At 42.4% G+C, this 26,291-nt stretch overlaps 1 protein-coding gene across 1 annotated transcript in view; it reads right to left on the reverse strand.

Annotated features, from left to right (window-relative positions):
* Positions 1–519: 519 nt before the first annotated feature.
* Positions 520–26,291, reverse strand: part of LOC121574008 (follistatin-related protein 4) — a 210,186-nt gene continuing 184,414 nt past the window's right edge. The window contains exons 8-16 of the mRNA XM_041886511.2: positions 23,984–24,104; positions 22,689–22,844; positions 14,702–14,836; positions 14,204–14,230; positions 13,346–13,464; positions 12,264–12,413; positions 11,209–11,316; positions 5,025–5,134; positions 520–4,856 (exon numbers count right to left, since the gene is read on the reverse strand). Coding sequence (XP_041742445.2) covers positions 4,148–4,856; positions 5,025–5,134; positions 11,209–11,316; positions 12,264–12,413; positions 13,346–13,464; positions 14,204–14,230; positions 14,702–14,836; positions 22,689–22,844; positions 23,984–24,104 — 1,635 coding nt within the window. The 3' untranslated portion in view covers positions 520–4,147. The remainder of the gene's footprint in view (positions 4,857–5,024; positions 5,135–11,208; positions 11,317–12,263; positions 12,414–13,345; positions 13,465–14,203; positions 14,231–14,701; positions 14,837–22,688; positions 22,845–23,983; positions 24,105–26,291) is intronic.

Below are 26,291 nucleotides of genomic sequence, written 5' to 3' on the forward strand. Positions count from 1 at the left end.
TACAATATACAGTATGTCATATCCTTACAGTCAATGCTAATTCAAATACATCACTGGTGAGCTGGGTCTTGTCTATGATAATATGAGGTATAGACACTTGTTCCATACATTTCAGTTCAGATGAAGCAACTCAAAAATAAAAAATAAAAATATCATAATATATTATTAGATTATTGTACAGAGACAATTTTTGGGTGGGGAAGAAAAGACCAGGAGTCATTAAAGGGAAACTCCACTCAAAAACTATCCTTTGGTATTTTTTTCATTAATCCACTGTTGATACAGTCCCAAAATGTTTTGGATGTCAGCGGTCAAGTTTGCAAGATAAAGGATTTTCAAGAAGCAAAGTGTCACTTGCAAAATGCATCATATGATTCAAAACGCATCATCAAGTGGACCTCTGTAGCTCAGCTGGTAGAGCACGGCGCTTGTAACGCCAAGGTAGTGGGTTCGATCCCCGGGACCACCCATACACAAAAATGTATGCACGCATGACTGTAAGTCGCTTTGGATAAAAAGCGTCTGCTAAATGGCATATTATTATTACTAATTTTAAAATAAATACCAAAATATAGTTTTTGAGTGGAGTTTCCCTTTAACAATTGGACGATAAGTAATACATTTATACACCCACATTTTTTTAACATCTTAGGAAAAATCTACTCACAAAACACATACATCATACAACAGTTATTGCCTTAACAATGAGAATGTGTTGCATAGAGATAAACCAGCACGGATACAGCTACAAGCCTTTAAGGTTGCCTAGGTTGTCAAAGATCGTAGAACAGCACACATTTATCCTCTAATTTAGGCCTCTTGTGTTGTTGATATTAATAAAGCATTTGACATATCTGATGATTTGAGTACTCTTAGTTGAGCCTATATGAATTCATATCTGATAACTACATGGGTTTTAGTGCGTAAAGAACTGTGCAGGTCTGTTAACAATGTGAGATTTAGAGGCAGGCGTATCTTGTCTTTCCTTAGCCAGTTTCTTAGGGATGGTAACTCAAGCTCCATTTATACCTAGTGCTAACATGTGTCCTTTGTCCTGATCACATTCTGATTGTGCCCACAATTTTAGACAGCTGTAGAAGATTAAAAGATGCATTGTGATCTGATTCTTATCAGATCTTATAAGTGTAAACAGACAAGATAAGGACAAGATCAGGACAAGATCAGGACATTATCAGGATGAAGCACGCATGTTAGAGCCATGTATAAATGGTGCTAAAAATGCATGTTTCAGCCAAGTATCAGCACAACGCTAATATATTGTTAGTGTTGAGTCAATGTCTCACATCTCAACAGAGTCTCTAGCTATTATATGGGGGGCATCTGGATCTGGTTTCTGCCTGTTAGTCAAGAATGTGTGCTGTCTGGATGGGTTTTTCCTCAGACATACTACTGTTGCTCTAGTTAGCAACAAGTCCCCTGTTGAGACTGGCCATTGTCGTAACTGCTGAAGAAGAGCTAGTATGTTGTCCTGGGGCAACTCAAAACCCATTACCACTGGACACATCCTGACTCAACTCAACAAAAAAAACAAAGTGCTGCTGTGTTCGCCATTGGCGGGTCTGGGCCACTCTTCTGAGCATTACAAATGGCACTCCTCATTTAGAAACTACTCTTGCCTGGTTTCAGACAGAAAGCTACACTGGATCGATTGGGCTTAGGATGGAAGAAGAATATTGTAAAGAGAGTCAGATGTGACAAAGGGATGTCTGCAACATTTTCAGACCTGTGCTGTCCAGGTGTCAGGATGCCATATGAGAAACTGCTGCACAAAATAGCCAAATCCAGAGGCCAGATATCAACAAACTCTAACAACTTGATGTAACTGTAGCTTTAACAACTTGATGTAACTGTAGCGCTAACAATATCATGTAACTGTAGCGCTAACAACTTCATGTAACTGTAGTGCTAACAACTTGATATAACTGTAGCTCTAACAACTTGATATAACTGTATCTCTAACAACTTGAGGTAACTGTAGCGCTAACAACTTCATGTAACTGTAGCGCTAACAACTTGATGTAACTGTAGCGCTAACAACTTCAAGTAACTGTAGCGCTAACAACTTGAGGTAACTGTAGCTCTAACAACTTGATATAACTGTAGCTCTAACAACTTGATGTAATGAACGGTGAAATACATATACAGTAAAATGATCAGTTTGGGGTTTTATACCATAGTTTGTCCTCACATTAGCAACAAACATATGCGTTTGGTGAAATTTGTCCCTGAATATTCATTTTTTTGTTGTTGTTCAAAGTAATTTATAATTTGACACAGCTGCACGTTTCTTTTGTCATTTTATTAGATATTATTTTACAAACCATTTCCCTCATAAACAAGAACACACAAAATGCATAAAGAAAACTGTACACTTCATGTTTGAATGTGTTCTAAACAAGAACAATTTATATCTACATCAGTGTCTCTAATGTCAATATCATACCAAGAGGTTCAGGTCTGCAGCCATGGTCTTGGTTAGAGAACAGGTATGTAATGTATGTGACATTTTCACCAGCAACTGTACTGTTTGTGAAGTCCGGGATTCAATCAGAGGCGCATTGATGGAAAGCGCATTGCACTAGCGGCAATGCACCTTTTGAAGGCAATTTTCCTGAATATTGTGGAGATTGCATTCACTGTAAATGCTGCGGATGTCGGCTCAAGCGAAAATTACCTTGTCGATAACGCGCCTTTGATTGAATCCCAGCCGAAATGCTCTTAAACAATAGTGAGATGAGCCTCAACTCTCAGTACATGCATATGGAACATTCAGTTCTGATGATGCCTTTGGTGGTGACTCGTATGAATCATTCTGAAGTTACTCTGTAATGGTGGCAAATAAGTACTTTGGTCTGGGTGCCTGATGCTTTTTGATGGTAATTCCTGAAATGTTTTTTTTCCCATGACTGCAAAATAATTGGGCTTCAAATTGGGCTTTTTTTATATATATATATTACACATCTCTGCCTCACTCCTGGAATACAGACATATTTCTCTCTCAATGCAACAGTGTTCTAAGAAACATCATCAAGCCTTTGCTTTTGTGTCAGATTGAGTAAAGGCAGTTACTGTAGCAACAAATATCTAAATCACAAACATAAGCAACACATCCCTTTATCTTGGTTTGTGTCTTTTTTTACAGTCTTGTTTTGCTATTACTTGCTCATCACATACAGTACTAGCCAGTATTAGGGTAATAAGCACAGCTACTCATTACGAGGGAAAGCTGTATTTCAGTTGTGGAGCAGTTGAAGAATGGGAACTAAGCTATAGGGCAGAAACTGGATACACAGGACTTACAATACCTCCATGCTGATGAACAAGACCCTTACAATGCTAGACAGTGGACAGTGGACTAGGAGGTCACTGGATCAAAACTGGAAGTAGGCTTACTTTGTGAGAGAGGGTGGGGGGCATACTATACCATATCTATTCTTTGTACAATAACATGTTATCCTCTGATGGGTTTTCTACTGTTTGCTATTAGATACTGTTCTCAGCTAATGGATGGAAAAGTATTCTCTTTGGAAAGTAACAGGTCATGACTAATACGGTACAACATGTTTCAAGCCAACCTGTATGTGTTGGTCAGCATGAGAGCTTTTATAGAAAGCGTACAATAACATGGACAAGGACAAAGGCAAGTAACAGGGTGCTGTGGTTCTGAAAAGGACTGAAAACACATGTATACACTAGAGGCAGACAGACGTCTTGTTATGACTATTTGCAGTACTGGTGAACGACAAACATCTCGAAACCAAAAAGCGTTAGTCTATAAAAGTGAGCATTGTGCATAGTTAAATTTTCAAAATGTCATCATTATATCCCTCTCCTGTTATCTGCAGTGTTACAAGGAAGTGCAATGTACAACTCCTCTTAGTTAAGTGCACATAGATCACAGTTGCACTAAAGGGCCTCACCACCCACCTTCTCCCCGTAAAAATACCATACTAGGATTTTCTAAATATTTTTTAAATTACTATTTTTTGTGTACTTTTGTTACAATAACCCAGGCATGTGTTCCTCGCGCTCAGCCCCAGGGTTGAGTCCACTTATGTCCATATATATCTTAAGTGTTTTGGCCTGATCTCTCTCTTTCTCTCTCTCTCCACCTCTTCCCTCTCTCTCATACCTCTCCCACCCACACCACTGTGTTCCCTCTCTTGATGTCTGACACCTCGCAGTGGGGCGTGTTCAGTTTGCCGTTCAACACAAAGAGGGATTCCGCTGAGGGAGTGACCAAGTACAGGCCAAACAGTCCGCTGGACACCACCACCCTGTTGGGCCCCCCCCAGGGCCAGGTGTGGTGTGACAGGGGCTCCTTGAGGCTTCTGAGGACCTCGCTGTGCCCTGTCGCCAGGTCAGAGATGAGCAGGTCTGTGCCTGAGCCAGAGGCAGCTACCACTGAGTACTGGTTGGACTTAGTGAAGGAGGGCTGGAAGACCAGGTCGGACACAATGAAGGAGGTGTCCAGCTCCCGGCTCAGACCCAGCACCCCCTGGAAGGACACTGTCTGAACTCTGACCTTGCCGCACTGCTGGTCAGGGGTGATGATGTAGCGGCCGTCCGGGGACACGTAGGGCTGGCCCGTGATGTTGAGGTTGGGCCCAATGACAGTGTCGGTGACACTGTCGATGAGGAGCTGTGGCTGGGCTGACGAGGGGTCCCTGCTCTGAGACCGGCACTGAATGAAGTAAAAGCCAGTCAGGTGTGTGTAGGCCATGCTGATGGGCACACAGCTGTAGTTCTTCAGGCTGATGGTCTTTACTCGGTGGAAGGTCTCCAAGTCAATCTTATGCACCGCAGGTTCAGATTTGAGGAAGACGAAGCCAAACCTAAGACGACAAAGTTCAAGGGAAAGGTTAATGGTCTTTTTTGGTTGATTACGGTGCGATCAGGATTCTCATTAAATTATAATTTGCACTTTTCTACTCCACTTGAGAGGGATCGCGAAGATGAGGTGGTGAGGTCACCAGTGTTTAAGGTTAGCGGGCCTTCTGTACCTGATGTGTGTGATAATGAGGTTGGTTGGGGGGATGAAGAAGTCATCAACCCTCTGGAAGGGGGTGCGGAGGGTGTGGTGCACCTCTCCAACACTGGCCTGGGGAATCACCTGGAACAGAGCAGGCAAAGGAGAACATGAGAACAGGAAACATACAAGTATCACCTACCCGGCCAGAGAACAGGATAAGAAAGCATGGGTTGGAGCGTGTACTTAACATAACAGCGAAACACTCAGAAGGTAATGTTGCCATATACAGTGAGCTCCAAAATTACTGGGACAGTGACACATTTGTTGTTGTTTTAGCTCTGTACTCCAGCACTTTGGATTTGAAATAATACAATGACCATGATGTTACAGTGCAGACAGCTTTAATTTGAGGGTATCTTCATCCATTTCGGGTGAACCGTTTAGAAATTACAGCACTTTTTGTACATGGTCCCCCATTTTAGGGGACCAAATGTCTTGGGACAAATTCACTTATATGTGTATTACAGTAGTCAAAAGTTTAGTATTTGGTCCCATATTCCTAGCACGCAATGATTACATCAAGCTTGTGAATCTGTAAACTTGTTGGATGCATTTGCTGTTTTCCCAATAGAAATGAATGGTAAATAATGTATTGTGTCATTTTGGAGTACATTTTATTGTAACTATGAATAGAATATTTTTCTAAACACTTCTACATGAATGTGGATGCTACCATGATTACGGATATTCCTGAATGAATCGTGAATAATGATGAGTGAGAAAGTTACAGACGTACAAATATCCTACCCCCGCCAAAAATGCTAACCTTCCCTGTTATTGTAATGGTGAGAGGTTAGCATGTTTTGAGGTAATGATATTTGTGCGTCTGTAACTTTCTCACTCATCATTATTCACGATTCATTCAGGACTATTCGTAATCATGGTAGCATCCACATTAATGTAGAAGTGTTTGGAAACAAATCCTATTCTTATTTACAATAAAAGTGACTCCAAAATGACACAATACATTATTTACTATTCATTTCTGCTGCTGCCTGAGCAGACACGAGATATGATGATGAAATTAAGAATTATCAAGTCATTAAATAAAACGAATGAATATACACAACTGAAATATTTTATTATTTCATAGCAATTGAATGTTCACTATTTTTGACTTTGGCATTTGCATTTAAAAGCTCTAATAATTTTAATGTCATTATTTCATAACGCATTTAATGTAAATTTTTTTTTATCTAAACCGAAATTGAAAACCGTGATAATTGTTTTATAATCGAACCAAAACCGAACTGACCTCAAAAAGCACTAATCGCTCAGCACTAGCTTAAAGTCTGCACTTTAACCTCATAGTCAAATCCAAAGTGCTGGAGTACAGAGCCAAAACAAACAACAGAAATGTGTCACTGTCCCAATACGTTTGGAGCTCAACTCATCATTACTCTTTGATTATTTGAATCAGCTGTGTAGTGCTAGGGCAAAAACCAAAACGTTCACCCCTTGGGGTCCCCAGGACCGAGTTTGGGAAACACTGCTTTAGAAGATACACACAGATAAAGCCGCTATCTTTAGGTCTGACTCATCCATTTCTCATTGGACAATCTATCCATCCACTCTATTGGCCCCACCCAGTATGTACATGACAAATGCTTCATCAGGTACTCTACGTTACCAGGTCACTGTCAAGGACTAGTGGGCTGTTTATGTAACCACTGCATAGCTCTGCTTGTTTAAGGAACCCCAGTAAATATTTCATGTAGAAGGTATTTGTATAAAAGGAAAAACAACTATAGACACTAATCTGAAGTCTGTGCCATCCCCACTAAAGCCCTAACACCATCATATTGTCAGTGGGGGCCTGATTTTGGATTTTGCAGTCTTTCTATGAGTGAACTATATTGATAATTAACAAAAGCTTTCATGCAGAGCCCCTTGTCACTGCAGTCAATAGAGCTACAGAGCCACGACTTTAACAAAACAGATATCCCCGTACATCTCTCCCTCCAGGGTTTGGAGAGAAACCTTGTTAAAAAAGGTCATTATAAATGTTACACTGTTACATTGGTCAAGAGTTAATGAGCTCATACAACTAATGGCTAATTAGGAAGTAATGCTCTCACAGGCTCAGGGTGCTCTGAACTTCACACCACCACCCTGGCACATAAGGATCATATGCACCGTGTTACTGTATTTTACCTCGGCTATCATTTTCTCTCCTGTATTACACCTACTGTGCTTTAATACCTGAAGGGAAATTGGTTTGTACTGACTGAGTACCTTTTATATTGAACTGTCCTCATTTCAAGGCAGACTGGAGGATCTCAATGTTATTAAGAAATGCTTTATATATCCTATAGGTCCCCACTTTACAAGAATATTACACTGTTCTTACATTATATTATAAGGGTGAAGTAATGTGAAATGGTACAATAAATCCAAGCTACATTTAAGTTTAGACTAATATCCAACTCCTGCTATAGACCTGCGTCCTCTCCAGGGGGTGTACTTGTACATCAAGCTGCCTCACGCTACAGAAACAGGAGATAGGATCGTGCAAAGCTACTTACTTACTAATATCCAACTGGTAGGCCTCTACTGGCCAATTCCATTATCCAAGTATCTATTACAGTTGCATCTTTTGAACATGCTGAGGTTTCAACATATTGCAACATTATGTTGTAAACTCATGTCACCATGTTTCTAAACCCTAGTTTCATAGGTAATTATCTAATGTTCCTGTAGCCAAATGTCAACATATATACTGAACAAAAATATAAACGCAACATACAACAATTTCAACGATTTTACTGAGTTCATATAAGGAAATCAGTCAATTGAAATAAAATCATTAAGCCCTAATGTATGGATTTTACATGACTGGGCAGGGGCTCAGCCATGGGTGGGCCTGGCTCCCAAGTGGGTGGGCCTATGCCCTCCCAGGCCCACTGGGGAGCCAGGCCCAGCCAATCAGAATGAGTTTATTACAGACATCAGCTGTCCGGGTGGCTGGCCTAAGGCGATCCCACAGGTGAAGAAGCCAGATGTGGATGTCCTGGGCTGGCGTGGTTACACGTGGTTTGCAGTTGTGAGGCCGGTTGGACGTACTGTCAAATTCTCTAAAACGACGTTGGAGGTGGCTTATGGTAGAGAAATTAACATTACTTTCTCTGGCAACAGCTCAGGTGGACATACCTGCAGTCAGGATGCCAATTGCACGCTCCCTCAAAACTTGAGACATCTGTGGCATTGTGATGTGTGACAAATTTGAGAGTGGCCTTTTATTGTCCCCAGCACAAGGTGCACCTGTGCAATGATCATGCTGTTTAATCAGCTTCTTGACATGCCACACCTGTCAGGTGGATGGATTATCTTGGCAAAGGAGAAATGTTCACTAACAAGGATGTAAACAAATTTGTGCACAAAATTTGAGAGAAATAAGCTTTTTGTGCATATGGAAAAATTCTGGGATCTTTTATTTCAGCTCATGAAACATGGGACCAACACTTTACATGTTGCGTTTATATTTGTGTTCAGTATATATTGTAGCCTTTATTTCCTGCAAAATCCCACTCATCCCATTGTAAGCAAGCTTATAGCCGACTGATCAAAGAGAAGGCAAAGAGGGGTGGGCCATCAGCTGATCATAGCAAATGTAGATGATGTAAATCAGCTAGTTAGCTATGCTGCTGAAACGATCTAACTAGTATTAACCTATGGTTGAAGTTTGTTCGAGAAGGGGGTAGCTGCAGCACAATATGGCGACCGAAGTATGAGCGAGTGGGTGTGTCGAAAGGAAAATAGTGGGCGTATGGAAAGGAGTGGGTGTGTCGAAAGGAAAGTAGTGGGTGTATGGAAAGGAGTGGGTGTTTTTTTCTTACCGCGCAATTACTGTACGTTGAGCTACCGTACCGCGAGAGTTTGGACTTCTATTTTGAAGCCAGAGGATGAGTCTGAGTTGTATTTCACTGTTCGTTTTATACAAATAATTGTACATTTTCAGTTATAAAACAGACAATTGTTTATTTTTAATTAAAAGTACTGATGATGGGTGTACTGTTGCTTGTTTGCGTTGTTTGCCCGTGCTTACTGTGACTGTCACCCAAGCCGTTGCCGGACAGTAGTGCTTGGCAAGCAGTGTTGTCGCCATTCACGCACTCCCCATTGAGTAGCAGACTGTATGTATGTATCAAGGTGACATCTAGATGGTTATCAAGATGAGTTATTTCTTGTGTAGGCTGTTATCCTAATTGAAATAAAATCATGGGAGGGAAAAAAATGACCACGTTAGCTACCGCCGGTGGCGACGTGATACAGCTGCCCAGTGGGAAGCAATTCTGTTCGGCAGGCACGTCGATACAACACTGGTGCACTAGTCATTCGCACCGGCTTATCGACTCGTCGTGCAGCCCAATCAGCCACGCGAAACGGTCTTGAGTGGCAATAAATCTGTCCGATTAGCTGATTTGCCTTCCACACACCCACTCGCCCTTACTCCGGTCGCCATATTGGGCCTCAGCTACCCATATTTGGTTTGTTCTGCTGCTGACATCTGGCTCTTAGGCCTACTAACAAACACTCAAATTGAAGCCTTTCCTGTTCCTGACAGTGAGATGACAACTCAAAAGGGAGCCACTAGCTACTACGCTACCGTTTGGCACTGGTAGCTTCTGCCAGCAGGACGAGTGCAATTCGTGCTTGCATGTGGAACAAGATACATTTGTTTTTAAATTAGCTGGTTTGATGGGCAACTAATTTAAATAACAAGAGAGAAAATAGACTTAAAGTGAAATAAAAATGTAATAATACAAAAAGGGCACTTTTCTCATAGGAGGGAAAAAGAGCAGGTACTCAGGCACCCTTAGACCTCTATCTGTGCACGTGCCTGAAACCGCACATTTCTCTCTCTGTGGTCTTCTGTAGCTCAGTTGGTAGAGCATGGTGCTTGCAATGCCAGGATAGAGGGTTTGATTCCTGGGACCACCCATACGTAAAATGTCTGCACGCATTACTGTAAGGCGCTTTGGATAAAAGCATCTGCTAAATTGCATATAGATTATTATATTACTTCTGCCTCAATTGCTCTGAATAGCCAGGATCGGCACGTGCATACGTCGACATGAGACCAGTCTGACAGTTAGAAAGGCTATCCCTCCCATTTCAACATCCCTGCTCCTTCATTTGTTTTATCTAATGAATTGACAATCTCACTCGGACGTTTGCTTAGAGATATTGAGCTAGCAAAAAATAAGGTGTTTAAATATTGAATTGGAGAATGGACGACTGTCAGTGCTCAGGTCAATTACTTGCATTCCAAATAATAATGACATTATCAAGGCATTTATTTGCCGTGTGATCCATATGCCCTACAGTCAGTTATGCAGATTGCCTGAAATTGAATTTTGGACTGAATGACTCACGCCTCATTTTGTAATTATTCATTACTATTGAGCGACAACAGAACACCAGGCGTGTTTGAGTAGTTCTGACAATTCACCCGAACGCTTATGCAGAGCCGTTTGAGAATTTACAACAATTTGAAGAATGAGTAGAAAATCACTTTGTTTGAGATAGAAAAGTGCCTTTCAAAACCGCCTCACCTCCTCTTTATTTGAGGCCCATTGCGTCTCGCTTGGTAGTGAGAACACATTAGGATTTCACAATGAGCCCAACCTGACAAGTGCTCACATCCTCTCCCTTGCTAATAAGGCTGTTTTCACGTATTGACTACTGACAGACAGAGCACCTCACAAGATTTTAATAGGATTCCAAAGGAAGAGGAAAATGACAATGTAGTCCCTCAACAGTTGTAGTACGCTGTGCTGATGTCCTCGGTTACCTCAGCCCTATAAATATTATTTATTATTTTATTAGGTCCCAGCTCCCATTGGCCAAATCACCCCCCACCTCCCCCGGGGGCCTGTGATCATCCCTCAAGTCTGAAGTCTCCAACACATCCTCTCCAAAGGGACTGGATCCCATGTCTACAGTGCCACAGCTGTGAATTAGAGTTTGCTGACTGGTAAAACATACATAGATAAAATAGTCACACAAACAAATACTCGCTCATACACACATGTGTATGCGCACGCACGCACGCACGCACGCACACGCACACGCACACGCACACGCACACACACACACACACACACACACATGAATGGACCAAAATACACAAGTGCACACCAATAACTCCTTACCTGTAAGGTTGGGTGGGACTTCTGCATGCTGCCCCAGCTTAGCACCCAGACCTGGTCATGTGACTTGTCATAGAGCAGTTTCACTGGGAAAGGGTCAGTCTCTACCATCTTGAGAGAGAGAAAGAGAGAAAGAGAAAGAGAAAGAGAGAGAGACAGTAACACACAGAAGGGGGCTGGGTATATTGTCAACAATGAGGAATAGCACAATCAGTTACCCGCTCCCATGGACATGCAGTGTGACTTGTGCCGACCCCCCTCCCTTCCCCACCCCCACCCCCAGTGAAGCGCGACAGAGGCATGTGTTCAGTAATGGGAGGCCAGCCTATTTCTTTTCCACTGGTCAGCTATGTGTCAACAGCACTCCCACTCTGAGAGGGGGGACTCTGACTCTCATGCTGTCACTCACATGTCAGAGGAGGGGGATGTGGGAGTGGGGGGGGGCAGTACACCAAATAATGAGACATACAGGCAACTGACTGCTCACCACACCCCCGTATACTCCTAGTTTGTTACAGACATATCTCACTCACTCTTATTTTACAGCCATTTTATGTTTACAGCATTTCTCCAGCTAAATAGTTATATTACTTTTTTTTATATTGTTCAGTATCTATTATCATGCAGCGTGACAGTAATTGAAAATGACTGTTTCGTAACTGTGAGCTAGATGTTGCTGTTGTTAAGTCAAAATATGAGCACAATCAGGGTGTTATTTCTGTCTCCCAGAAACGTCTCTGTAACGAGTGGAGATGGCTGAGATAGAAGTGGAGGGAGGGTGAGGCAGGCTGAGAGAGATGGAGGGAGGGTGAGGCAGGCAGAGAGAGATGGAGGGAGAGAGAAAAGGGATGATGCATTAACCCCCTGCCCTCACACACACCAGTGGAGAAGTGTGACAGAGCTTGGCGATTGGGAAACCACTAGCTTATCTGTTTTAGGCCCTCTTCTTTCCTCTCCCTCTCTTTGCTCCCTCTCTCTACCTATTGGTGACCTGTGTAAAAGCCTTGGGGGACCACTCTCTAAACAGCTCATAGAGAAAATTAATAATACCAACCAACCTGCACCACATTCTGGGCCTGGGTGTCGATGACCAGCAGGCGTTTCTGAAAGGGCTGGGTGACGTAAATGTACTTATCCCTCACACTGACCGCTGAGGACCACACACAGTGCTCCGGAGACACACCTTCACTTTTAGGGCACATCTCCTCCTGGAGAAAGAACGGGATGGAGGAAGAGAGAGAAGGGAAGAACGAAAGATGAGAAGAAGATGACGAAGAAGAAGAAGAAGAAGCAGAATAGAAGGGAGAGTGGTGAATCCACAGTTAATCACATAGCTTCCACACACAGGATAGGGCCATCATGCAGCAGAGAAAATGCTGTTTACAGCAGCAACGGGCTAACACATGCCTTATTGAGTTTGTATCGATCTGTAATACAATTACAGCAACCTGTACAACTTAAATCCCTCAGAGAAACAAGCCACTTTTACCAACTAAAGCCCATTACTTTGGGAGAGCGATGTTCTCTAGTACAGTATATTACAGACGTGCAGGGTTACTGTGAGCTATTGATTTGGGGTTTTTGACTAATGGACATGCGTAATCCCATAACATTTAGTGAACGGAGGGCACAGATACTGGCAATGGGTTGTAGTGGAGTGGGGGGGGGGGTGTGTGTACATCTGTATATCTGTAGGAGTGTGTCACACCCTGGCTCTGGGACTCTATATGTTGAGCCAGGGTGTGTTCATTCTGTTGTGTTTATTTATATGTTGGCTAGAGTGACTCCCAATCAGAGGCAACGAGTGTCAGCTGTCGTTGGTTGTCTCTGATTGGGAGCCATATTTAAACTGTCTGTTTTCCCTTTGTGTTTGTGGGTTTTTGTTCCGTGTTGGTCATTGTTACCGTGGACTTCACGAGTCGTTTCTTGTTTTTGTTTATGGTTGTCTATTATCACTAAAGATAATAAAGTTAAACATGTTCGTTCATCACGCTGCGCCTTGGTCTATTCAATACGACGATCGTGACAGAGTGTGGCTTATTCCCTGTGGTTTAGCATATCTTTAATATAATCTCAAGTCATAAAAAGTCCACAAATACCTGAATCATTATCCTCTAAAACATGTACAGTATGTACTCACATAGCTGGCCATGATCCTCTCTGTGCGCTTGATGTGTCTGCGTATCTCACACTCGCTGGGCTGCAGCACCGTGATGCCCTCATCAGAAAACACATAGAACATGTTCCCTACGCTCAACCCTGGGGAGATAGGACATACAAATAGCTTCAGCTGACATTCTCACATTCAAGAGCCTAACAGAAAATACACAGACCCTGTTAGCAGCTCCTGAACTGGTGAATGACTGGTGGCGTTGTCAGGCATTTTGACAGCACAGTCAGTCTCTGTCAACAACATGTCTAGCGAGTGAATTGTGAGACTGTCTTCTCAAACTTGATAGCCGCTATGAGCGCGAGAACATTTTGCAGGCCAGTTACCTGACTCTAAACAACTGTTAATTAGACAACCGCTATTCATGCTTTGGAAAAGCACATTGTGTGGGGATGGATGGCAGGTTACATCATATTGAAAAACGAGGTGAAATCAACACCTTGAGTGCTGCTGACACAGTCATGACGTGACGGCCACTGGTACAGTCTGCATCGGGGGTGGACAGGATTCAAACAGTGGGACTCTCTCTACTCTCTAATCAGCCCAAAACAGTTATTCTCATACACACATTTTGGTGTCACAACTAGATTATACTGTTCTGAGGAAGAGTTATGTGTGCTGAAATGTCGAGGCAGGCCTGTAGCAAAACTGTTTTAATTGTATGTATATTTTCATGGTCAAGTCTTGTAAAATAATGTTTTCAGCAAGAACACGTACACATAATGTGTATATACTGCATTTAATGAACCTAGTCAATTATAGAAGTGAATTGAAAAGAACTGAAAAAAGACATGGTGAAAAGTGTTATACAACAGTAGATTTTAATACCTTCCTCCCTCCACAGTATGTTTGCAACTGCAGCATCAGCATCAGAATGACAGAAGAACGAGGGAGAAAGGGACACAGAGGAGGGAGAGAGAGAGAGAGACCATGTCATATCAAGTCATATCAGAAAAAGTGGGACAGAAACACATTTAGCAAGAGTGCTTCTTTACAGAGGCAGAGATACTGTATTATCACAACAACATAAATGTATTCTAGATTTTTTAATTGCATTTGAGAGAGTCTAAACCCAAAGGCTGTAAAAAATATATATATACACATATACTGTATATACAGATACCATACAATAAATCAGATACAGAGCATTATAATTGATTTGTTATAACTTCTTGGACCTGTTTCTGACACTTTCTTCAACTTCATATTTTTGTTAATTGAATGCCGATATTACATTATGCTAATTACTGTCTACATTTTCATTGCCAAAACTAGCTTTTGAAAATCCCGGAGGCATTTTCCCATGTTCTACTTTCAGTCACTTACGTGTCTTTCTGGCTGAGTCCTCTACAAACAGAGACGATATGTCCTCGTCCACCCCCACCTCATTCTTAGCAATGCAGGTGTAGGCGCCTGTGTCCTCATAGCGTACACTGCCAATGTGGAGCTCGCTCCCATTCGCTGTGTTAGAGATGAGCAGAAAAGACAAGTGCTAGCTCAGCCACACATTTCTACACTGATACACATTTTCCATGGCTGTTTCATCCTTCCACCTAAAAATGCACTCTCTGTCCTTTTCTAAATGAATAAACAAAGATAATCTAAGTAGCCACCTACCTGCACGACCACTTCTCACTAACAGAAGCCATTGACGCCAGAACCCTTTTGATGACATCACAACAACACTTCCTGAAAATATGCTTTGACTGAATCCTCTCTGTTCTGTTCCCAGAGATCTACAGTGTCAGATGAAGGTCATGTATCCCAGGACACAGTGAGTGGTATCATCAGAGGCAGCCCTCTCTGACAGTAGCACTAGTGTGTGTGTGTGTGTGTGTGGGCATGTGCATGTGTGTGTGTGTGTGTGTGTGTGTGTGTGTTAGATGTATCAGGTAAAGGTGATGTGTCCCAGGGCACAGTGCTATCATGAGAGGCAGCTCTCTGACGCTAGTACTCACAGCCTTTTGTGATCTATGGCATGTTCTCACACTCACATCCATCCCTCCCTCGTCACCCTCACGCTATTGCTGCTGCTGCTGCTGCATTATGCCTTGATCACAAGGCAATCTTCACAACACAGCGGCAGGAGTGAAGGACGCATGTGTCAGACAGCTGCTTTCCCATGCCGTGTCAAAGATCATGTGCCAGTCTCTCTTTCAGTTTCCTCCTCTCATCTCTCCCTCCCTCTCTGCCTCCTTCTCGCTGTCCTCTTTGATCCCCCTCTCTTGAGCTCTCTCCATGTACAGTGGGGAGAACAAGTATTTGATACACTGCCGATTTTGCAGGTTTTCCTACTTACAAAGCATGTAGAGGTCTGTAATTTTTATCATAGGTACACTTCAACTGTGAGAGACGGAATCTAAAACAAAAATCCAGAAAATCACATTGTATGATTTTTAAGTAATTAATTTGCATTTTATTGTATGACATAAGTATTTGATACATCAGAAAAGCAGAACTTCATATTTGGTACAGAAACCTTTGTTTGCAATTACAGAGATCATACGTTTCCTGTAGGTCTTGACCAGGTTTGCACACACTGCAGCAGGGATTTTGGCCCACTCCTCCATACAGACCTTCTCCAGATCCTTCAGGTTTCGGGGCTGTCGCTGGGCAATACGGACTTTCAGCTCCCCTCCAAAGATTTTCTATTGGGTTCAGGTCTGGAGACTGGCTAGGCCACTCCAGGACCTTGAGATGCTTCTTACGGAGTCACTCCTTAGTTGCCCTGGCTGTGTGTTTCGGGTCGTTGTCATGCTGGAAGACCCAGCCACGACCCATCTTCAATGCTCTTACTGAGGGAAGGAGATTGTTGGCCAAGATCTCGCGATACATGGCCCCATCCATCCTCCCCTCAATACGGTGCAGTCGTCCTGTCCCCTTTGCAGAAAAGCATCCCCAAAGAATGATGTTTCCACCTCCATGCTTCACGGTTGGGATGGTGTTCTTGGGGTTGTATTCATCCTTCTTCTTCCTCCAAACACGGCGAGTGGAGTTTAGACCAAAAAGCTCTATTTTTGTCTCATCAGACCACATTACCTTCTCCCATTCCTCCTCTGGATCATCCAGATGGTCATTGGCAAACTTCAGACGGGCCTGGACATGCGCTGGCTTGAGCAGGGGGACCTTGCGTGTGCTGCAGGATTTTAATCCATGACGGCGTAGTGTGTTACTAATGGTTTTCTTTGAGACTGTGGTCCCAGCTCTCTTCAGGTCATTGACCAGTTCCTGCCATGTAGTTCTGGGCTGATCCCTCACCTTCCTCATGATCATTGATGCCCCACAAGGTGAGATCTTGCATGGAGCCCCAGACCGAGGGTGATTGACCGTCATCTTGAACTTCTTCCATTTTCTAATAATTGCACCAACAGTTGTTGCCTTCAAACCAAGCTGCTTGCCTATTGTCCTGTAGCCCATCCCATCCTTGTGCAGGTCTACAATTTTATCCCTGATGTCCTTACACAGCTCTCTGGTCTTGGCCATTGTGGAGAGGTTGGAGTCTGTTTGATTGAGTGTGTGGACAGGTGTCTTTTATACAGGCAACGAGTTCAAACAGGTGCAGTTAATACAGGTAATGAGTGGAGAACAGGAGGGCTTCTTCAAGAAAAACTAACAGGTCTGTGAGAGCCGGAATTCTTACTGGTTGGTAGGTGATCAAATACTTACAGTGAGGGAAAAAATTATTTGATCCCCTGCTGATTTTGTACGTTTGCCAACTGACAAAGAAATGATCAGTCTATAATTTTAATGGTAGGTTTAGTTGAACAGTGAGAGACAGAAAAACAACAAAAAATCCAGAAAAACGTATGTCAAATATGTTATAAATTGATTTGCATTTTAATGAGGGAAATAAGTATTTGACCCCCTCTCAATCAGAAAGATTTCTGGCTCAGTTGGTGCGATTATTCACAAATGGAAGAAACACCAAAGAACTGTCAATCTCCCTCGGCCTGGGGCTCCATGCAAGATCTCACCTCGTGGAGTTGCAATGATCATGAGAACGGTGAGGAATCAGCCCAGAACTACACAGAGGGATCTTGTCAATGATCTCAAGGCAGCTGGGACCATAGTCACCAAGAAAACAATTGGTAACACACTACGCCGTGAAGGACTGAAATCCTGCAGGACCCGCAAGGTCCACATGCTCAAGAAAGCACATATACATGCCCGTCTGAAGTTTGCCAATGAACATCAGAATGTTTCAGAGGAGAACTGGGTTTAAGTGTTGTGGTCAGATGAGGCCAAACGTCAGCCTCGAAACCTTAATGACTTGGAGAAGACCTGCAAAGAGGAGTGGGACAAAATCCCTCCTGAGATGTGTGCAAACCTGGTGGCCAACTACAAAAAAAATCTGACCTCTGTGATTGCCAACAAGGGTTTTGCCACCAAGTACTAAGTCATGTTTTGCAGAGGGGTCAAATACTTATTTCCCTCATTAAAATGCAAATCCATTTTTTACATTTTTTACATGTGTTTTTCTGGATTTGTTTTGTTGTTATTCTGTCTCTCACTGTTCAAATAAACCTACCATTAAAATTATAGACTGATCATGTCTTTGTCAGTGGGCAAACGTACAAAATCAGCAGGGGATCAAATACTTTTTTCCCTCACTCTATCTCTCTCTCTCTCTCTCTCTCTCTCTCTCTCTCTCTCTCTCTCTCTCTCTCTCTCTCTCTCTCTCTCTCTCTCTCTCTCTCTCTCTCTCTCTCTCTCTCTCTCTCTCTCTCTCTCTCTCTCTCTCTCTCTCTCTCTCTCTCTCTCTCTCTCTCTCGCTCTCTCTCTCTCTCTCTCTCTCTCTCTCATCTCTTTCTTTAGTTCTCTCTTTTATTCTCATCTCTTTAATTCCTCTCTCTCTTTCTCTCTCTCTCTCTCTCTCTCTCTCTCTCTCTTCAATTTGAGGGATCTGAATGTGTCAGTTGGCGAGTGTGCTGGTAATTCATGGAGGGAAAGAGAAGATGAGCAATCAGCAGCCCACTCATTAATCACACACAATCCAGACCCTTAATCTCCTCCACAGGTAACGATGAATCCCTCCACTGCCTCTTTTAGATTCCGTCTCTCACAGTTGAAGTGTACCTATGATAAAAATTACAGACCTCTACATGCTTTGTAAGTAGGAAAACCTGCAAAATCGGCAGTGTATCAAATACTTGTTCTCCCCACTGTATCTCCTAAATGTGGACTGGCAGGCAGAGGCAGAGGAGAACTGTGCTACACAAGACCTGCCTGAGACTAAAACCCAGGGCTAATATAAACAAACAACTTCCACAGGACCTAATGCACAGATAATGCAATATGCATTTTCTTCATTCTCATTTAGATCAATGTAGATTACAAAAGATATACACCTTAAAAACAGTCATTTTTGTTAGAATATACAGTGCCTTGCAAAAGTATTCATCCCCCTTGGTGTTTTTCCTATTTTCCTATCCAAATTGGTGAAGTGAAATGAAAAAAATTACTTGTTTAGAAAAATGCTAAAAAATAAATAATGGAAAAGGGGTCCGTGCATATGTGTTCACCCCCTTTGCTATGAAGCCCCTAAATAAGATCTGGTGCAACCAATTACCTTCATAAGTCACATAATTAGTTAAATAAAGTCCACCTGTGTGCAATCTAAGTGTCACATGATCTGTCACATGATCTCAGTGTATATATACCCTTGTTCTGAAAGGCCCCAGAGTCTGCAACACCACTAAGCAAGGGGCACCAACAAGCAAGCGGCACCATGAAGACCAAGGAGCTCTCCAAACAGGTCAGGGACAAAGTTGTGGAGAAGTACAGATCAGGGTTGGGTTATAAGAAAATATCTGAAACTTTGAACTTTGAACATGGAGCACCATTAAATCCATTATTAAAAAATTGAAAGAATATGGCACCACAACAAACCTGCCAAGAGAGGGCCGCTAACCACCAAAACTCACGGACCAGGCAAGGAGGGCATTAATCAGAGAGGCAACAAATAGACCAAAGATAACCCTGAAGGAGCTGCAAAACTCCACAGCGGAGATTGGAGTATATGTCCATAGGACCACTTTAAGCCGTACACTCCACAGAGCTGGGCTTTACGGAAGAGTGGCCAGAAAAAAGCCATTGCTAAAGAAAAAAATAAGCAAACACGTTTGGTGTTCGCCAAAAGGCATGTGGGAGACTCCTCAAACATATGGAAGAAGCTACTCTGAGCTTTTTTGCCATGAAGGAAAACACTACGTCTGGTGCAAACCCAACACCTCTCATCACCCCGAGAACACCATCCCCACAGTGAAGCATGGTTGTGGCAGCATCATGCTGTGGGGATGTTTTTCATCGGCAGGGACTGGGAAACTGGTCAGAATTGAAGGAATGATGGATGGCGCTAAATACAGGGAAATTCTTGAGGGAAACCTGTTTCAGTCTTCCAGAGATTTGAGACTGGGATGGAGGTTCACCTTTCAGCTGGACAATGACCCTAAGCATACTGCTAAAGCAACACTTGAGTGGTTTAAGGGGAAACATTTAAATGTCTTAGAATGGCCTAGTCAAAGCCCAGACTTCAATCCAATTGAGAATCTGTGGTATGACTTAAAGATTGCTGTACACCAGCGGAACCCATTCAATTTGAAGGAGCTGGAGCAGTTTTGCCTTGAAGAATGGGCAAAAATCCCAGTGGCTAGATGTGTCAAGCTTATAGAGACATACCCCAAGAGACTTGCAGCTGTAATTGCTGCAAAAGGTGGCTCTACAAAGTATTGACTTTGGGGGGGGGGATGAATAGTTATGCACGCTAAAGTTTTCTTTTTTTTGGTCTTATTTGTTGTTTGTTTCACAAGAAAAAATATTTGCATCTTCAAAGTGGTAGGCATGTTGTGTAAATCAAATAATACAAACCCCCAAAAAATCCATTTAAATTCCAGGTTGTAAGGCAACAAAATAGGAAAAATGCCAAGGGGGGTGGATACTTTTGCAAGCCACTGTACCTCATATTAGTGAAATGCACAGTTAAATGGATGATGTTTTTACAGTAGTTTGTGTTCAAATTCACTTTTCTAACTACTCTTCAGGGAGGAGAAACGTAATGATGTAAAGTGTGTGCCTCCCCACATTAAACACCAGACACTGTCGTAATTGCATCTAATCCATAATTATGCCTTGATCCATTTTAATGCATAACCACTCAATTAATAATTTGCCTATAGTTAGGCATTTATTTCTCACTTAAAATGTTGTTTTTGTGTTGAATTAGTAACAAGGGAACAGAGAGATTATACTGTGATTTTCAGACTTGTAGAAGTGTGTGGCGCCAGGGAGTCAGTGGGAGGTTTTAGTGAGGTGAAATGTTCAGAATGTGTCAGATATAAATCAAATATACAGAGCTGATATATATCAATATTCCATATAACAGAGGATAATGTTGGTTCTACCCAATGCATTTCTATCTGATTTCTACAATGTTATGCCTTCCTAAATAGCCCCCATGACAGCTGTCCATTCAGCACCACCAGTTGGGCTAAGCAGTCAGGACCTTGTGAGCACCATCAGTAGCACTAAACAGTTAGGCCCTTGGAGAGCACCTATTCCTAACAGTTGAGCTTATTGAACACTCCCATTGTAAATGGAGGGGATCCTGGCAGCATACAGGCAGTATATTTGACAAAAGCAATGTACAAAAAAATTACATTGCAATGTGTAATGGAAACGGCAGCTATAGGAGAATACTTTTCTAAAGATCGACAACATTTTTATAAGTTCAGTAGGGGTGGATTTTTCTTTGGTCTAACTTCTTTTGTTGAACTTTATTTATTGTGACAAATGATGATGGAAACAGTGTTTTTCGAATAAATGATGATTGCCGAATAATTTTGAAGGGACGCGGGGCACGTGATGTTATCACGAAACTATGAACCTCCACTCCACATTTATTTCTAAATGCCTACTGCTCCCTAAATCTGCTGTTCAACTATAAAAATAATATTTATTTGCAGAATCAATGTCCTGACTTTCAAGAATGCCTGAATTGCTTCGCCTTGCTTTTCTGGTTGTTTCACCATCCAATTATTTCAGATCTACAGGAGTGCAAGTTTCACCATGGCACGGACCGTGGTGATACGTTGGCACATGATAATTATTAGAATATGGCAAATATCAGTCAAATCCATTTAGGCTTTTGCGGGCTACCTGAGACATGAAATAGATAGGTGGGAGGGCATACAGGCTGTCGCCAATTTATTAATGCGGAATTTACCCTTAATGGATAAAGGAAACATTTCAACCACTTCATTTTTATTTGACATTCTAGATTTTTTGGACGTCATTAGCTCCAGCTGTTATTATTGACACAAATGCACCATAGTAGTCAATTGTCACATCTATGTTCTATGCAAACTTTCTAAATGTCAACAAAAAACTAACTGGACAACTTGATGGAAACATAGCTAGTGAGTACTGTAGCCTCACCTTCATACTGGCAGGAAAGATTGTGAGCTCCATTAGGCCAATATTCGCCTCTGAGTTGGAAATCTATTTACTGATCCAATGTTGAAAAATTCAGGGAAAATGCATGAAGAGTGTCACTCTCTAAAACAACCACATTCTGTAGACTCTAAGGTTTGAGCACTCTGTTAAACCCTTACTAGGTATAAGGATATCATCAGATCAAATAACAATTAAATGAACATCCTAGAATCCCGCTTCAAGGATTTGCCAACTCTAAACTGGTGTGTGAGAGTGAGAGTTGGCAGATTCGTGAAGCTGGATTGCAGGATGCTAATGTATATGTGAAGCTTGCAGAACCTCCCTTGTTTGAGCTGCATCTGAAGCCTGATAACAGGCTATTATCACAGGTAATGACCCACACACAGCCTATAAACTGCCATCTAATGAGGGTTACTCCATAAAAGACGCTCACTTCTGTCCCCTCGGAAACTGAAACTTCCATTAAACATGGCTGTTTCCTTTTCACACACTGTTGTTCCATCTATTTCTTTATTTTCTTGGATTGGATATTTACTCTTCTAAAATCAGTGGCCTAAGCAATCAACTGACAAAATAACAAAAATCAAAACGGTCACCATAATCTTGGATTTGGCAACACAGGAGGGTGTGACACACATTGGCACCTAGCATTGCAACACCTCCATGGTTCCCTGCATAATGGTGTGTCTAGTAAACAGCAGCTGCTGTGATGGTAATAACAGGGTGCGTCTCAATTGGCACCCTAACCCCTATATGTTACCTATGGGCCCTGGTCAAAACTAGTTCTCTATATAGGCAATAGGGTGTCATTTGGGATGCACTCAGTCTTGCCAGTGTAGGCAGCAGCAGCCTGGTGCCTTACCGATGAGGGAGAGCTGCTTGGAGGGCTGCAGGTCCATGCCGTTCTTCAGCCACAGGATCTTGGGGTTGGGGATGCCGTCGGCGTGGCAGTGCAGGCTGGCAGACACACCAGGCTCCTGGGCTTGCGTCTCTGGGTAGACCAGGATCACTGGGGGAACTGGATATACAGAAACACGCACACATGCACAGACACACACATGCAATTAGAGAGACACACGCACACAGCCACAAGAGAGAGGAGTCAGGGAGGCACAATCACAAAGAAACATTGATAGGAGCGGCAGGATGTTATAGACACACACACACACACACACACACACACACACACAGGCACAGGGGGCACAGCAGGCACACAGGCAGAAAGGATTTTGTTTCACACCAGTACCACACACATAGCTACAGGCACTGCATTACAACAGAGTCTAGCACAAAACACTGTACATGTTTATAAGACCAAATAAAAGGACAATTGAAATACATGGTAATTGTCTTCCAAGATAACCTGCCTTCCAGGAAGCAAACATTTATCTCCCTCTTCAGCTGAAGCCAGGTCTCAGATGCAGCTGTATCGTTTTTCAATTAGCCAAAATCCTGCCTTACAACACAACACAATCCCACCTATTGTCCCTGTTAATTGAAAATCATTTCAGGCTATTTTTCTCTATGCATATCTGCACATGGAATGAATCAAAGCTCTGAGAATGGCGATTATTATCTTTGATTTGATACGGTACAGATGGCTCTCTCAAGGTCCTCAATGAAGAGGTAGGCCCGGTAATCACACGTCGTCTCAGCGAAAAAATACTTATGCAAATTAGTTTGTCAAGCAGTGTGCTTTGATAAATGTCTGCAGCCTCTGTGCTGCTTGCTGCTGGCTATTTGATGTACTGTAGCTAAAACGGTTTACATGCTCAGGGTGGAATCAATTGAGTATGGTGAATAGAACGCCATGCATATAGGCTTAATTTGCTTTCTATGATAGTATGTTGGACATGTTGGAATCAATGCCATATTTTGTGATTTGAATACTGTTGCTGTCATTACAGTCTGAGGCAGGGGTTACCAGTCGTGACCCTGAAAGGCAACTCTAAATGTCCCTCCTCCACAAAAGCATCTAACTTTATCTAAATATGTGTTATCTATTCAAACAAAAAAGGAATGTAACGTAGAATGCAGCGATGATTGCAAACTGCAACTATTACACATTTAGTCAGGTCAAAATTCTGGTGACCACATGCCAAACTAAAATCTGACCATGGAAGGACAGTGAAATGTCAAGTATATGCCATTACTAACCATTCACCTGCAGTACATGGGTCTGGCAGAGCTCTTCATATCCATACGCATGACAGCTGTAATTCCCCATATGGATGGTTGTCACCTTGGTGATGTAAAGGGAGCCATCATCACCAAAGTCCTATTGGGAGAAGAGGAAGGTGGCAGTGGATGATGGTGAGGAAGGGAATAAGGGAGGGGAGTGAGGTGAGGGGGGAGGAAAAGTAGGGAAGGTAGGAGAGGGAGGAAGGGGGAGGGAGGGCGCACAACAGGGGAGCATGGAGTGATGGGAAGCATATAGACAATGAATCAATGTGGTCCCTGGGTGTTGGGAGGGGCATGGGGATTTGAGCCCCGTCGTCACGCTCACTCAGTCTGATAAATAGGAAGGGTTAAAAATACAAAGAACATTAGTGTGATTAATGGAGCCAGTTGTTGTTTTTCCGGATGCACAACTCACCTGGGGTTTTAGCAGGGGCTTAGGGAGGATTAAGAAACTAAATAGTGGTGTCCCGTATGTGGTGGACAGACTGTGTGCAGAGCTACCTACCTGGAAACAAATCTCTCTCTGAACACAGACTAAAGACTTGGAGTTTTTTGCCGCAAGCTATTCTCCCACCATGTGATTTTAGGTAGAAAGTATTGCTTTTCTCTTATCTAACGAGGTGGGAGTGAATGAGGACATATTGTCTCCAGTGATGCTTTTAGGTGAGGAAAGGCAGAGGAAATACTTAGGACAGACTTTACAGAACATATAAAAACAGTAGACACTTCTTTAGAGATGAATTACTGTATAGTACAGTACCTGTAGATCACAGGAGGTTGGTGGCACCTTAATTGGGGAGGACGTACTCGTGGAAAAAGCTGGAGCGGAGTCAGTGGAATGGTATCAAATACATAAAACACCTGGTTTCCATGTGTTTGATGCCATTCCATTTGCTCTGTTCCAGCCATTATTATGAGCCGTCCTCCCCTCAGCAGCCTCCTCCTGTGAGGTAGATTTTAAGCAGTAAACTATTTCCTTTCTCATAGTATTTTTATATAGTATGTAGCCCTATAGGGAATATACTTAAATTATTTTGTCCAGTACAGGTTTATGTGAGATGCTTTTAATTACCTAGAGATGTGTGTATGTGGGTGGATCTAAGACTATACATACAATAAAATCAATAAATTAATTAAACAAGAGATACTGAACATCTTGCCATTTGTGTCTCAAATGATGGACCTCGTAGAGGGAAATGTGTTATAATAAAACATTTATAGATTTAATACAGTGGACGGAGTGGCTTTACACTAATTAGTTCCCCCTCAGTTTGTAAAGAAGCTAAATATTGTCTCATAAATGTTTCCTTTTGGCTTGTCTTTGAAATGCAAAACCACCCCAGATGCTTCCTGCTATCTCCCCTCCCCCTTTATAAAACATTGTATCCATAATAGTGTTAGTGGAAAATCATCTTAAGATGTTTGAAGGTCAGCGTAATGCATTTTTCACAGCATTCCCAAACGGGCGAGTTTGACATGCTAATTAAATATGTTATAGCATAATTGTTTTAATGGAGAAAACGCATTACTTAATTTCATTGCTGAATTATTTCCTTGGAATAATCAAGCTGTAGATCTCTTCCTGTGTTTCAGTAAAGGGTGGTCTGGAACTACTGGATGTAATGAATGAAACACATATTCTTCTTTCTCCCTAGTACATAGGCTGCGATGACACAGGCAGCCCAATTCTGATCCTTTTCCACAAATTATTTGACCAATCAGATCAGCTCTTTTGCCAATAATTGACCAAAAGATCAGAATTGCACAGCCTGTGTAAACGCAGCCATATAGTGCCTCCCTCTCCTTGACGGCAATCAAACCAGAGGGGAACAGATTTGATCTTTCCAAAACACAACGCAATTACTTTGGAGAAAAGTAGCCATTCAATATGTAAAATGCCCCATTTACTAGAGGGAGAAAGAGAGAGAGAGAGAGTAATACTGCTCTACCTTTACGCTGTAGCAGAGTGCAGACAAATGGGTCTGATTCCAGCATAGGCAAATTGCCACTCAGCCAGCTAAATGTGTCATATGTCAGAGTGCCTTTTGGGTTGGAATTTCAATCACAGCTGAATGTAATATTCGGTTATTGATTGCAAAATGAGCCCATTTTCATAGAAAAACTGAACAACTGAGTTGACCTGTAAATTCATCTACTTTACGCTGACCTGAAGCGACAGATCACACACGGTAACCGAACATGGTAGGCGTAGAAAGACGCCTGAACGGAGTCCCCACTTCTGTTTTTCAGGGGAAGCGGAAGTTGGGTTGAAAATACTGGATCC

The sequence above is a fragment of the Coregonus clupeaformis genome, chromosome 9 (assembly GCF_020615455.1).
Source record: "Coregonus clupeaformis isolate EN_2021a chromosome 9, ASM2061545v1, whole genome shotgun sequence".
NCBI lineage: Eukaryota > Metazoa > Chordata > Actinopteri > Salmoniformes > Salmonidae > Coregonus > Coregonus clupeaformis.